Source organism: Sinocyclocheilus anshuiensis, unplaced genomic scaffold (genome assembly GCF_001515605.1).
Source record: "Sinocyclocheilus anshuiensis isolate Anshui unplaced genomic scaffold, SAMN03320099.WGS_v1.1 scaffold188, whole genome shotgun sequence".
NCBI lineage: Eukaryota > Metazoa > Chordata > Actinopteri > Cypriniformes > Cyprinidae > Sinocyclocheilus > Sinocyclocheilus anshuiensis.
In genome coordinates this window covers 1,280,086-1,294,255 of record NW_015555768.1, presented here as the reverse complement: position 1 = coordinate 1,294,255, position 14,170 = coordinate 1,280,086, and the positions used below count along the sequence as shown (strand labels likewise).

Genomic DNA, 14,170 nt, shown 5'->3' with positions numbered 1-14,170 from the left:
ACACACACACACACACACACACACACACACACACACACACACACACACACACACACACACACACACACGTATGAATAATGGGAATACATAATGTAAACAAACACACATACATAAACATGTCTCTGTCAGAGCAGCACAACATGTGTAAATTCGCATTATTTGAGGTACACATACAATTAACCGCATTCATAAGAGCGCTGATTATGACTAAGGTGTAAATAATTAAATAATTGCATTAGAACTTACAGAATTTGACGTAAAAGCAGAAATATTCACAGAAAGGCCTGCAGGAATGTCAAAACTCTTGCTGCACCCTGATCCCAACCCACACTAATCTACTTCCGGCTTGTGTGCCAACTCATTCTACACGTGACAACTTCCCGCGTCAAAACCGGGAAATGCTAGCATAAAAGTCTCTGTTTAATCAAATTAAATGACAAAATATATATTAATAGCGTAAAAAATAAATAAAAGTTAAAAATAAATAAATAAACGTTTTTTTTTTTCAGTAGTTCCTCTTATTTTCCATTAATTTGAGAAAATCGTGTCAGATGCAAAGCCCATATCATGTGAATTGTGTAGAAAATTGAACACCAGAGATTTTGGGGTTAAACCCCGCTATTATTATGACATATCACATTGCAAATCACATTCAAAACAATGTTTATTCCATACATAAATACAATAATTATTTATCTTCTGCCATGATTAAACATTTAGTTTTAGATATGCTCTCTTGAATAGTGACATAAGGCAATTATATGTTCAAGAGCCCACTGCTTTTCACATTTCACTGCTCAGACAATAAAAATACAGATATAATAAAACAAAACTCATACAAAAAGAACACAGTAACTACACTTACACAATGTGTTTAGGTCAGAAATGCAGTTTTTTTTCATATATATATATAATATAAATTAGTTTAAATCTGAAAGTGCACTTTGAAGAAAATAACGTTTGCTTGACTTTTATATGTATATGTGATACTCTCACGCATAAAACAGATGAAATGTATAAGGCACTACAAAAAGCATTAATGAACACACAATATGGCAAAACACTTTAGTAAAAAAGCAATACTATACTAAGAATGCCTATAAATGATTTCATTATAAGGCAGCACCTTTTGAATTCCAAGTATGATGAGGATTTTCATTCATTTTCCCAGTTCCAGCATTCAAAACACAAAATCTGTTTACATTAGTATTATAACTAGTCAATCACAATATCAAATGCACAACAATGAGGCATCAGCATAAATATGAGGTACCATAAAGTACGTCAGCACAGTTTAGTTTAGAAGTACCATCTTTCATAACAGAGTTTAATATTGTGAGCATAATAAGGCACTTGAAATATAACCCTCATCTTTTCCTTTGGAAATAGGGCAGGAGTGTAAGACCTGTAGGCACAATGTGTTTTTCATCTTTTCTCATTTATCATGTTTCTTCAATTTCCTTTCTTCTTTCCTGGAGCCTTGGGACTAAAAGTAACAAAAGAGAGAGAGAGAGAGAAACAACACATTAATTGCGTAGTCAAAAGAGAAGCAATGCAAGAATATGCAATGTACTGGTATATATTTCTCCACACATGTGGATTCGCTCACATTATGTGTATCTGTCTGTCACAATACTTGTTTTTACACACACAAGTCAATGCATTCTTGCAATGCAATGCACACAGAGGTAATTATGTAAAACATGTACGCAGCGATCTCACATTGCTCATTGGGAAATGTATATCTGAGTTTTGCTTGTATTTTAATGGTAATTTGTGAGAAGTATCCATAAATGAAAGTATGGACACACCTTTGTAATAAACAGATTTAGCTATTTAAACTAAACTCATGATAAACAGGCACAAAAAAAGTCAATATAAGTAATGGGTGCCATCAGAATGAGAGTCTAAACAGCTGATAAAAACATCATAAAACACAAATAATTTCTTACAAACATGCATCTTTTCACTTCACAAGACATTAATTGTTGGACTGGAGTGGTGTGGATTACTTGTGGATTTTTGTGATTTTTTTATCAGCTTTTTGGACTCTCATTCTGACGGCACCCATTCACTGCAGAGGATCCATTGCTGAGCAAGTGATGTAATGCTAATTTTCTCCAAATCCGTTCTGATCAAGAAATAAACTAATTTACATCTTGGATGGCCTGAGGGTGAGTAAATCTTCAGCAAATGTTGGGTGAATTTTTGGGTGAATTATTCCTTTAAATTAGCATTTATAGTATTCTTTTCTACATGACAATGTCACTTATGCAAGGTCCATGGAGATGATATTTGCTCCATCTTTAGTTGAAGGCCTTCCCAAAAAGGTAGAGGCTTTTATGGAGGATCAATTCCCTAATTAGTTACAATGTTTATGGAATTAATAGTTCAACGAGCATGTAAGTGTGGTGTTCAATTTTCCTCATACTTTAGGCCATGCAGTTTATTTATATAAAAGATACAAGAGTTCAGTTTGTGGTTAGTACCCTCATGCAGGTTTTGAGCAAAATCGCATCTGATAACCTGTTCTGGTTGCATTTTTGATGTCAGAATTTGCCCTGAAAATCCAGCTTTTCATGATGTAAAACTGATTTAAGGTGTTTTTACAGGTGAAGAAATTACAGTTACAGAAAAAAGCAGTTTGATGTATAAAATGCTCAATCAGCAAATCATGACTGAAATGAATTATTAACATTTCTGAATCATGGATTTGTGCATCACTGCATTTAATGTATGCTGATTTAAAAATATATATATATAATGCTATTACCGTGTGTAAATTACTATTTAAAAAAAGAATCACTAAGAACACATGGGAATTACAACAAAAACTCAAACCACAGTGAAAAATCCAGATGTATTACATTCTTACAGCAATGAAAAAATATATGAGAAATTAAATTATTGCATTAATTGCTCTAAAAATAGTCTTCATACAAAACTGCATTTCTTGTTTATTTATGCTTTGATTTTGGTGTGAAATGTGATATGTTTTATCTACACTGGGGTTATACACACATGCACACACAAGGAAGATTCACTTCTGAGGCTCATATAAGAAACAGCAACTCTATTCTCTGTTTGATGTTTATTGTCAGCCTCAAGAAAGAGGCCACTATAAGAAATTAGCCACCAGGGGCTGTATTTCAACTCTTCACAGACTATTTACAATATAGATCATAGTGCCAGAGACAAGGCTTAACAGAGGCCGTCCTCGATTTATCAGCTGTGATGATGAAATCTGAGCAGTCTTTCTGCAATAGGAGGTGTTAACAGTTGTCACAGAACACAAAATTGAACAGAATTCGCAACTGGACATGTGCAATGTTTTGTATTTTTGTACATGCGATCACTTTCAGCTCGAGTATTTAAAATCAGATCTAATCACCAATGAGCCAAAAGAAAACAAAGACAGTGTTTTCAGTTCACATTGTACTTGTTTCAGTGCGATTCACTGAAAATGCTCCCATCTTTTGTAACCCTAATATTCATGATAATATATCTTAAAGGGCCATGTTCTGACATACAACCATCATAATAATCTCTCATGAACAAATATGAAAATTTGCATGATGGTCAGCATCACGCACAAGTGTTTTGTGTCAGAAAATGGCTTGTGGTAAATTCTCTCATACCCAAACACACACATACACACACACACACACTCAATAACATATATATTACCACAAACACAATCACTTCAGCTGCCTGAGGCCACTCTCGGCTCATTCGTTTCTGAAAGTCTCTGAAAACAATTCAGCGATGGGATTTAAGATCTAGACTATCAGCTTTAGAGCTGCAGCGAACTAGTAACATTACAATTTGTGAACTAAAATCAACATGAAATGATAATTAGAACTTTTTTTTTTACCTTTTTAGCATGTTAAATGATAAACATGTATACCAAAGGTATTGATTCGATCTTCAGTCAGCATTGGAGGCCAAAAGTTTGGAGTAATTAAGATTTTACTTTTTTTTTTTTTAAGTAGTCTCTTATGCTCAACAAGACTGCATTTATTTGATCAAAAATACAGTAAAACCAGTAATAGTAAACAATTATTAAATTTAAAGTACTGCTTTTTTTTGAATGTTTGAATGTAATTTACTGCTGTGATGGCAAAGCTGAATTTTCAGTTATTTTTGGTGCTCAGTAATGGTTCTTATCAATGTTGAAAGCAGTTTTTGCTGCTTAATATTTTTGTGGAAACTGATACATTTTTATTTGTAAAATTATAAATGTCTTAATTAACTCAACTGTCATTTTGACCAATTTAATGCATCCCTACAATAATAAATAAAATAATTATTTATTTTTTATGATACTTGCCCCAAAATTTTGAATGGTACTAGTGTATCACGGTTTCCATAAAAATATTAAGCAGCACAACTGTTTTCAACATTGATAATAATAAGAAATGTTTCTTGACACTGAATGTGACACTGAAGACTGAAGTAATGATGCTGAAAATTTAGTTTTGCATCACAGCAATACATTTCATTTTCAAATATATTAAAATAGAAAAAATATATTTTAAATTGTAATAATATTTTACAATATTACTGTACTATTTACTGTAATTTAATCAAATAAATGCAGCCTTAAAAAAAAAAAAAAACTTAATTATTCCAAACTGTTGGCCACTAGCGTAAAAGGGAATTTTATAGTCATAACATTAGTACATTAATAGCCAATACATTTCTGCATTACCTATTTTAATATACTTTTGCGGATGGGCAAATTGTTACATTTAGATAAAACATTAAAAAATAAAAAATAAATGCGCACAGCATCATGTAATAAATGAAATAGAGTAATTTCATGTTGACTTTAAAAAAATTAAAAGCCAATTATTAGTGCATATGTAAACAACCAAAGTAAACTGAATCACTGCGGGCCACAGTTCTTCACCCTAAAACAATGTGAAGAATTCAAATCTACTGACTAAATTCATCATTCAGCAATCAAGCAGCACTTAACCCAGTCCTTTTAATATTACATGAATCGTAACATGCATATAAAACCCATTACAAGCAACAAAACCTCTTCACCAAACTACAACCATATACTTCCCCCCAACCCTAACGTATGATCCATCACCTGTTGTTGCTCCCCAAATACAACATGTGCTCTGGTAAGCATACTGACTACTGCAAAAATAATAAAATAAATAAAAATACAAAAAAATAAAACATTCATTTTTTTTTTATCAGGACGTGCTCTTGAGGTGTGTGGGGATTTACTGAGAACAGTTTTGGCATATTTGTATCAAATATGTGCACAAAATTGTTTGTACAATACATAACATAAGATAAATTCACAAATCTTGATTCATTTTTTGCATCATAAAAGAAGATATAGTATTTTGATATTATGTACAGTGTAAGAACTATATTAACATATATAGTTCCCATTCAGTCGCAAGTTGATTGAGAAAGGCACAGCATTAACCATTTGTTGGTTAAGCAAAATTAGTCCCCCTTACACGCATATGCACACACAATGAAAACAGCCTTCATTAAGGTGCCATTTGGTTAGAAAATGACCAAGTTAGTCAATTTTCCACACAGAAAAGAGCTGCGAGCTGAAAATGCCAAAGACAAGGGTGGTAAAGCAAAATTCCATACGGAAACAATGTGTTAAGTGACCGCTTGTCAAATATTTAACTAGTTCTGTAGTTGAGTTCAATATATTAATGGAGCTCAATGTCAATTAGTGGCCATTTTCAGACTTGTGAGGATGGCATCTCTTAACACATTGCATTATGGGTAAGGAGGACTGGCAGAGATAAATGTTTGAGATGAATGTAACTTATAAGTCCCTGCAAGCTGATTTAAAAGCATCCCTTTATCTGACACCTCTACTATTATGTGAGTCCAAAATCACTCAGAATGAGACCAAACTCAACACGCCGGCAACAAAGTGCCACATTACTGCTACAGATATGCATGAATCAAGCTCTTTGCCACTTTACAAACTTTAGGTATTGCCATGAGGTATTACCATGTTTTGCCTGTAAACACAGCAGACATTCACCCAGCTTTTCTCAACCATTATTTTTCTTTGTCTCTATTAACACAGTTAACAATGATTTTGGCAAAGAACTTGTAGCATGTAGAAGTAGCTGTGAGTGAATCTCACAAAACCTGTCTAAATAATGTCTGGGATTAATTTTATACCAAAATCTAAAAGAGAAAAAAACTGAAATTTCATACATATTATTAAAAAAAAAAAAAAAATTAAATTTTTGTGCAAAGAAAATTAAGCCTGTTTTGTGGACCATTACGGTTTTTGCATTGTGACTTTTTGCATTATTTTCAACACAAATAAGCACATTCTTTTCCTAAATTCTTAATGCCATAAAATATAAAAAATTATATTTTATTTAAATGTAAGAGAATTTATTTGTCATTTTAGTATTTTATTTGTAGTAGGTGTTGTATTGAATTTAATTCTTCTTGTTTTTAAGTAAAAAATATATATTATTTCAATTTCAAAAGTATTCATGTATCATGGTAGTATATGTTGTACTGAATTCAATTTGTGTTGTTAAAAAAAAACAAAAAAAAAACAAAAAAAAACTTTGTATCCAGACAGGATAATTTTTTTTGTATTGCATTGCATTAATACAAATTTGGGAGTTAAATGTGCTTAAATTTCACAATGCAAACATTTGTATTGGTACTTATTAGGATTCGATTTTTTTCTCTTGATTCTTGATTTTGAAGTAGACGTTTTGTGAGATTCACCCATTAGTTTTCAAGTCAATTCAGCCCAAAATGTTCCTCTGCTCAGCACTATCCTGGCAATTATGTTCACATCTTCTTCCCCAAGATTGAGCTGTCTAACAGGAAAAAGCTGTTTTTTTAAGGCAAACAGGGAAGGGAGGTGAAGACATTTGAGAGAGATATGCCTACGAAGGTGAAAAATGCCACTGCTTGTTTTTGGTATTAAAAAAAGAAACACTGAAAACAGCAAAACCCACATCTACGTCTCTCTGGCTTGTGCTTTCCAAAAGAATTAGGTGCCAACAGCCACGTTCAAGAACGACCTAGTCTAAACCAGATGGTTAAGAAGCACCCAAACCCACAGCAGCAGAGAGAAACAAGTAAGAGGAGAGAGTTAGGACTTCCACCAAGAGAGGTAAAGAGCGATTAATGGAAGGGGACACAGATTTCATTTCATTTCACCAGCACTGACTTTGGGAGGAAAGCATCCAGCTCCGAGTCTCCTCCTTTGCTGTGACTAGATGAAGATGTGCTGGTGCTGGAAGTGCTGGAGTTCGGTTTGGGGAGACTGTACATGTAGACGGCTCCGATGACCAATCCTGCGCCCAGCGTGAAGATCAGGTCCACGTGGAAGCCGAAGAGGTAGACGGAAGTGATCGTGGACACGATGATGGAAAAAGAGGTGGCGAAGCCTTTGAGAATGTTGTCCGCGTATTTTACGACAACAGCTACCAGGAGGCCGCCGAAGGCCTGGTTGAAGATGACGCCCCACACCATGGGCGTGTAGCCAAACAGGAAGCCTTTCTCAGCAATGGCGGCGCCGTCGTTCCACCACATGCCGAGGAGACCCAAAACTGTCCCGAAGATCCCGAGCTGGATGTTTCTCATCCACACCGAGGCCGAGCTGCCCTTCAAGATCTTCTCGAAGTAAACGCCGGCAAACCCGGAGGATAAGCAAGAAATTATCACGGACACCAGGCCCTTGAAGTAGTTCTGGTTGGCGCTGGTCACAGCCTCCTTCTGTTTTCCACCCTCCTGCTCCACCTGGACGATCGCTACACCGGCGAACAGCAGCACTAGAGAGATCCACTGGATTTTAGACAGACTCTTGCGCAGCATGAGCACTGAAAACAACGCTGTGGTCAAGATCTTCAGCTGATATGTGACCTACAGAAAACAAATCTAATTGGTTAAATATTGTTTAAAATACATGTCCATTTAATTAATATTTTGTGTACCTCATTAAACTGTATTTTCATTTATCTATAAGCATTGGCCGCTAAAAATATTTAACATTTTAAAACATTTAATAGCATCTATGATTTAAACTTCAATTGCAAAAACGGTGTTCGATAGTATGTTCAATTAATTTCTATGAATCTGTTCTGGTTCTGTTTCGATTAAATAATTCAAAACTCTGATTCACTCAGAAATGTTTAAAATGTTTTAGTGTATTAAAATTTTTTCGTAAAACATATATTTTGATAAACATGAAAGTTTGTTACTATATATCGTTACATTGAAATTTACATACAATATAGATTAAAATATTATAAGCAGACTCTCAAAGTGAAAAGGAGTGAATCAGCAGAGAGGAGGAAGGAAGGGCATAAACAAATTGTGGAGCAGCCTTACCTGGAAAGTGGCTGCTGGTAAATTAGAAATGGCCACATACTGCAGGTTGTTCTGTAAAGTGTAGATGAGTGACGGAACTGCTAACTTCAGTGTGTCCAAATACTGTACGACTAGAGAGTCATACAACAACGATACAAAGGACTTCACATTACCTGTTTTCAGAAAAAATGAGAAAGGATACATTATCATCAGACACACTGCTGCAATACTACTACTAATAATAAACGTAATCATTTAAAAAATATATATTAATTATTATTATTAGTAGTAGTAGTAGTAGTATTGTTATTGCATACACCACCATTCAAAAGTTTAGGGTCGATAGATTTAAAAAAAAAAAGTTTTTTTATCTTATAATCTTTGTATCTCATCAAGGCTGCATTTATTTGATTGAAAATTCAGTAAACTGTAATATTGTGAAATATTACAACAATTAAACAAAAATAAAATCCTCTAAATATAAGAAATGTTTTTTATTTGAATATATTTTAAATTGTAATTTATTCCTGTGAAGCAAAGCTGAATTTTCAGCATCATTACTCCAGACTTCAGTGTCACGCGATCCTTCAGAAATTATTTTAATAAAATTATTTAATGCTCAAGAAACATTTCTTATTATTATCAATGTCGAAAACAGTTCTGCTGCTTAATATTTTTGTGAAACCATGATACATCTTTTTTCTCCAGGATTTTCTGATGAATAGAAAATTAAAGCATTCACAGCATTTATTTGAAATAGAAATCATTTGTAACATTTTAAATAACTTTAGATCAATTTAATAAAAATATTAATTTCTTAAAAAAAAAATTAAAAAAAACATACTGACCCCAAACTATGTAGATTAGTGTTTGGGCACTTTAGCCACACTTAAAATATATGAATGCCATTAAAATATTAAGGTGGCATTTCTTTTAAAATGCATTTTAAATCATAATAAATGTATACATTGTTCAAAAATAACAAAGTATTAACTGTGAGATAAGACATTAATCTTTGAACCTAATACACATTATGTCACTAGCTGCAATTTAACATGCCACCGTGTGTTTCCAGTGAACGCACCTCTCTTCTGTATCAGGATGATGACCAGACAGGTGAGGACTTTAAGAACTTCTGCCATCACCACGGCTGATGTGGTGTAGAAATGTTCTCCTGGCAACGTTCGCACGTAACGGATGCTGAGGATGAGCGATGCATTCTGGATCACCAGAATCGCCAAACTGATGTACTTCAACTTCTTGTTGACTGCAAGAGACATAATCTTTTAGTCAACTTTTAGTCAAACCTAGGTTTTTCACTGCCAGTGTGAAACCGGAATAACTGGAGGGCTGAATTAACAGATCTGAACACTGACGTCAGCGTTTCACTTTTCTGAATGAGGCTAGTCAATGTTAATTTGTATTTTCAGTTAGGACACACCTACATATGTCGACAGTGGGCGAATGTTTGCTCAACCCAGTGGCAACACCCTGCTTACATACAGACACTTCATTCATTCACTAAACACTTTCCTAGTTCATTTATTACTGAATACCGGTTCATTTATTAGTTCGCCGGCAAAGTAGTTGCCAAACAGCCAAAACTACAACATTATCTGACTTACACAATATTAAAGGGTGAGAAAACAAAATCAAAGAAATAAATAAAGGCAAACATTATTATTAGGGAGAATACATATAACAAAAAAGTTGTTTAAGCTCAGGTTACTAGAGAGAGGCTGTGGACACTACAGACATGATGAACAGGATCTGTGAAACTTAAGAACTTGTTTTGCTGGTTTTCAGTGCGCTGATGTCTTTTCTTCTATAAAGAAAGTCATAAATGCAGACAGACATAAGAAAATGTCACACACCCTCTGCCACACCGTCAAAACCCATCTGACAGGTAAAAAGAGCTCCTGTCTGCAAGATAGGCAGGACAAAACGTTTCACAGGTTATTTACTGACTGGGGAAATTCAAAGCACTTTACATGAGAAAATCACTGCCACGATTAACCCTTGTGGTGCATAACATCCACTACAACAGCAGTTCTGGAGCATTTTTACACATACAAAGCACTGCAAAGTCAGGTACAACTTTTAACACTAGCTAATGCATTAGTTATGAACTAACAATTAACATTTTTACAGTATTTACTAATAGAGGCTGACCGATTGATTATCGGTTTTGCTGATTAATCGGGACCGATAGTTGATTGCCGAAACTATCGGCAAAATCCATTCCAATAGTTTTTCTGGGTTTCTTCTGTTGCTGAAGTGTCTGAGAAGGTCTGCTGTCATTAGACAGTACGAGAGCGGCCTCTAGATGTGGAATCACTGACGCCTCTGGCTGTTTGTTTCGACACATGACACTGCGCACTGCACAGAGCGAGACAATTCAGATGGGGATTTAAAGGGTTAGTTCACCCAAAAATGTCATGAGGGTGAGTAATTAATGACAGAATTTTCATTTTTGGGTGAACTAACCCTTTAAAACACAACGAACAGTGTGTATACAGTACACTATAGTGCATGTTTTCATATTATTACTACGGAATTAATTTGCTAACTAGATGTTGAATTAGTAGAGAAAGATCAGCAGTTTGCTTTCAAGGCTGAGAGGACGCGAACATTAGCATTGCCTCAAGCGGTTAAAACAATGTGACCAAAACACATGCAAGTCCAACCCAAATGTTTAATGTCACGATTGTTACCATCTGCAATGCAAATGCATTAGTTTATTTCCAGCTGGTCACATTAATGCATTTGTTATCCAGCGAAGTTGCAGGTTTAAAGCAAACTGATATGTTGCCATTCACACGGTTTTCCATTAAATTACGCTATATTTGTCCCAAATCATTGTTCATGTACATAATGACACCACCCTAGGCTGTAAGATTGTGTATTGTGCATTTTTCATTGAAACGGTGGTATTTCTATGGCTCTAATAAAGTCTGCTTCATATAGAGAGCAATAATATAGATCACATTTTCTCTTTCCGTTTTGCTCTGTTTTTTTAAACACCGAACTTCAAACTCATCTACGCCACTTTGTTTATTCTTTATTCCTGAACTTTTGCCGGTTTGGTGATTAAAATTACTGTTTTGGATGCCACTTGAATTGAATGTGACACGCGTCCGGTGTGAGTTGTCCTAGACGCGACGCAGAGCTGTGCTTTTGCCCAGTGTGACTAACATATTTTGTTATTTTGATTAGATAATCAAGTGTTCTAAAATAAATGCAAATAAAGTGTGAGAGTATACATACAATATCCATATGTATGTCATTTCAATGCTATAGTCTTTGTGTAGATATGTAAAGATGGCCATCTTTAAGCATGACTGTTGAAATTAAATGGTAACACTTTACAACAATAGTAAAGCACTATTTTAGTTTTCGTTCCGTATCCATTTGAAAAACTATCGAATGATTAATCGGTATCGGCCAGTGTGGTCCAACCTAGCTATCGGTATCGGCAAAATCCACTATCGGTCGACCTCCATTTACTAATGTAGATCGTTGATTTATAAATATAGCATTATTTATTGTTCATTCATATTCGTTCACCAAAAATGGTTAACTTTTACATCTTGAGAACATCTACATTAACACAGAACTAACCATTACAAAAACTAGATTAATAAATGCTGTAAAAATGTCCATTGTTAGTTCTTTTTTTTGGTAATTTGTTTTTTGAAGTAAAAACAATATATATAAAAAATATATAGGTTAAAAAAAAGAGAAATATACAAGAAAAAAAGTGATAAAACATTATCGGGGCTCTACACCACAACTAATCTTACAAAAAATGTCCCGTGGTAAACCACAACTGGTTTACAAATGGTACTTTTATACACACTATATTACTGAATGCCTGCCAAGTTCATGCCATTTACATAGCACTTCAAAAAAAATGCTATAGTACATATGCATAAGATCTATGGCACTATGACATAATAGTTTCCGACAAAAAAAAAAATTACTACAGATGTTATTGTTGTTACTGTATAATCATAATAAATTAATGTGAGACCAACTTTAAATGAGAATCTTTGCATTTTACTTCGCTGAATACTTGAATGATTGTCATTCTCGTGAACCATGGTTTTTTTATTCTAGGATACTATAAGGAATACCATGGTACTTTTTGTAAGTGATGGTAACTTATGGCAATACCATAGTACCATGTTCATATACCATGTTATTTACATTGTCCGTCAAACACTACCGTGATATACGTCCAAAAATCATGGTAATATCAAAGTACGACTTTATTAGAGGTGACTATGGAATTTGGGTGGTAACTATGGCTACCATGATACATTTTTAACGGGGGAGTTGACGTCTTCGTTGCATTCGTTGAAATCATGGAGTCCTTGAGCAGTCAAGATGTTTAAATAATTGCTGTTTCTCACCTTCATTCTGTCTTCGGGCGGATGTTTTATCTTCAGTGTTTCTGTTAGGACTCTCATTGCTTGCTGCTACTGCCATTATCATCATCAAACATGAAGCCCAATCTGTCCACAAACTCTCTGGAAACGATCAGAGGTGCTCGAGGAAAAGTGTTGACGTCCCCAAACACACAAGCACTTCCTGTTAACGTCCGCTTCTTCTTCTTCACTTCCTTGTGTTCTGAATTATGGAAACGTTTTAGCGCCACCTGCAGGCTCGGGTCAAACAAATAACATTACCAAAAAAGTTATGGTAAACTTTTTTTTAAAAAGTAGGCCTACCACAAAATTACCAGCGTTGGGAAGGTTACTTTGGAAACATAATATGTGTGTCCATATTTAAAATGTAATAAGTAGTGTAACTATTTCAATTTAGGCTACTTTGTTAAAGTAATGTAACTGATTACTTTCAATTACTTTTCTACATTTCTAACTAATGCTTTCAACTGATATAATCATTTTGAAACATTTAAAGCAGCCAGGGTTAACATTACAGTACCTAGTACTAAACACTGATTCCTCTCAGACTTTCAAAATCCTTCTTCACTTGAATTAAGATTATAATCATTTAATTTGAAAGCACAGCGGCCACAGAATCAGACTTTAGCACCTCTTTTTACTTTGAGATCGTTCTGAGGTTAAGTGCACATTTACAATTATCACAAGAAACCGATTAATAGCTATGACACTGTTTTTGAAATCAAATCTTTGCATAGCTATGCCAGGAAACACTGGCATCTAACAATGCCTCGGGGGGAAAAAACAGTTAATCTTAAAAAAAATAAAGCATATACACAAACCCAAATAGGAAATAAAACAGTTATCGAATAAACATGTGTATTCTGTGTACTAAACTCCTGAAACATTGGTGTCTCATAGAGCAGGCAGTGCATTTTATGAAAGAAATCAGTTAAATCTGTGTGTGGGTGCGTGTGAAAATGTTCAGATGTAACCCTCTTTTTAATTGTGAACATTTTCATAAGTAACTGTAATTTAATTACACATTTTTTTCTTAGTAACTGTAACAGATTACAGTTACATTTATTTTGTAATTAAATTACGTAATTCCGTTACATGTACCTAGTTACTCCCCAACACTGACAATTACTATGGTTAGATAACGGGTAACTAAAATATTGCTAAAGTGTTGCTCAACAAAAATTAAATATTACAAAAATCCATTGAAACGCTCTCTCAAGAAGTATGATGTGTTGCTCTTCAGGAACCTCTAGATGGCAGAAGCAAGCAATCATTTCTGCATAGTCTAATCATCACCCCTGTTGAAAAAAACAGCATATGCTGTTTAGGTATGTTTTGACGCTGGGATGCTGGTTTAAGCTGGTCCTTTGCTGGTTTATGCTGGTCCTTTTGCTGGT

The 14,170-nt window shown here is 34.4% G+C and overlaps 2 protein-coding genes across 3 annotated transcripts in view; both read right to left on the bottom strand.

The window, feature by feature from the left end:
- The window catches only part of LOC107674338 (B-cell receptor-associated protein 31-like), a 25,204-nt gene extending 24,856 nt beyond the window's left edge, over positions 1 to 348 (bottom strand). Inside the window, exon 1 of the mRNA XM_016468285.1 lies at positions 247 to 348. The gene's annotated coding sequence lies outside the window, so the exon portion shown is untranslated. The remainder of the gene's footprint in view (positions 1 to 246) is intronic.
- A 620-nt stretch (positions 349 to 968) lies between these two features.
- On the bottom strand, positions 969 to 12,958 carry LOC107674336 (UDP-galactose translocator-like). Of its 2 annotated transcripts, none has more exons than XM_016468284.1 (5): positions 12,759 to 12,958; positions 9,428 to 9,610; positions 8,365 to 8,516; positions 7,202 to 7,896; positions 969 to 1,486 (listed from the first exon to the last, which is right to left on the bottom strand). In XM_016468284.1, exons 1-5 carry the CDS (start codon positions 12,841 to 12,843, stop codon positions 1,453 to 1,455), a joined length of 1,149 nt encoding a protein of 382 aa, XP_016323770.1. In that variant the 5' UTR covers positions 12,844 to 12,958; the 3' UTR covers positions 969 to 1,452. The 2 variants fall into 2 exon arrangements, with proteins under 2 accessions (XP_016323770.1, XP_016323769.1); XM_016468283.1 differs by lacking the exon at positions 969 to 1,486 and adding an exon at positions 6,273 to 6,845.
- Between the last annotated feature and the right edge of the window lie 1,212 nt (positions 12,959 to 14,170).

What these genes read in the sequence shown, in the direction of transcription:
- LOC107674336 (XM_016468283.1), bottom strand. Translation starts at nt 12,843, where the DNA reads ATGATGATAATGGCAGTAGCAGCAAGCAATGAGAGTCCTAACAGAAAC. An exon ending in CATCCTGATACAGAAGAGAG is followed by an intron (nt 8,517 to 9,427) that starts GTGCGTTCACTG and finishes TTCTGAAAACAG; the next exon opens with GTAATGTGAAGTCCTTTGTA. An exon ending in CTGGATGCTTTCCTCCCAAA is followed by an intron (nt 6,846 to 7,201) that starts GTCAGTGCTGGT and finishes TTTTCCTGTTAG; the next exon opens with ACAGCTCAATCTTGGGGAAG.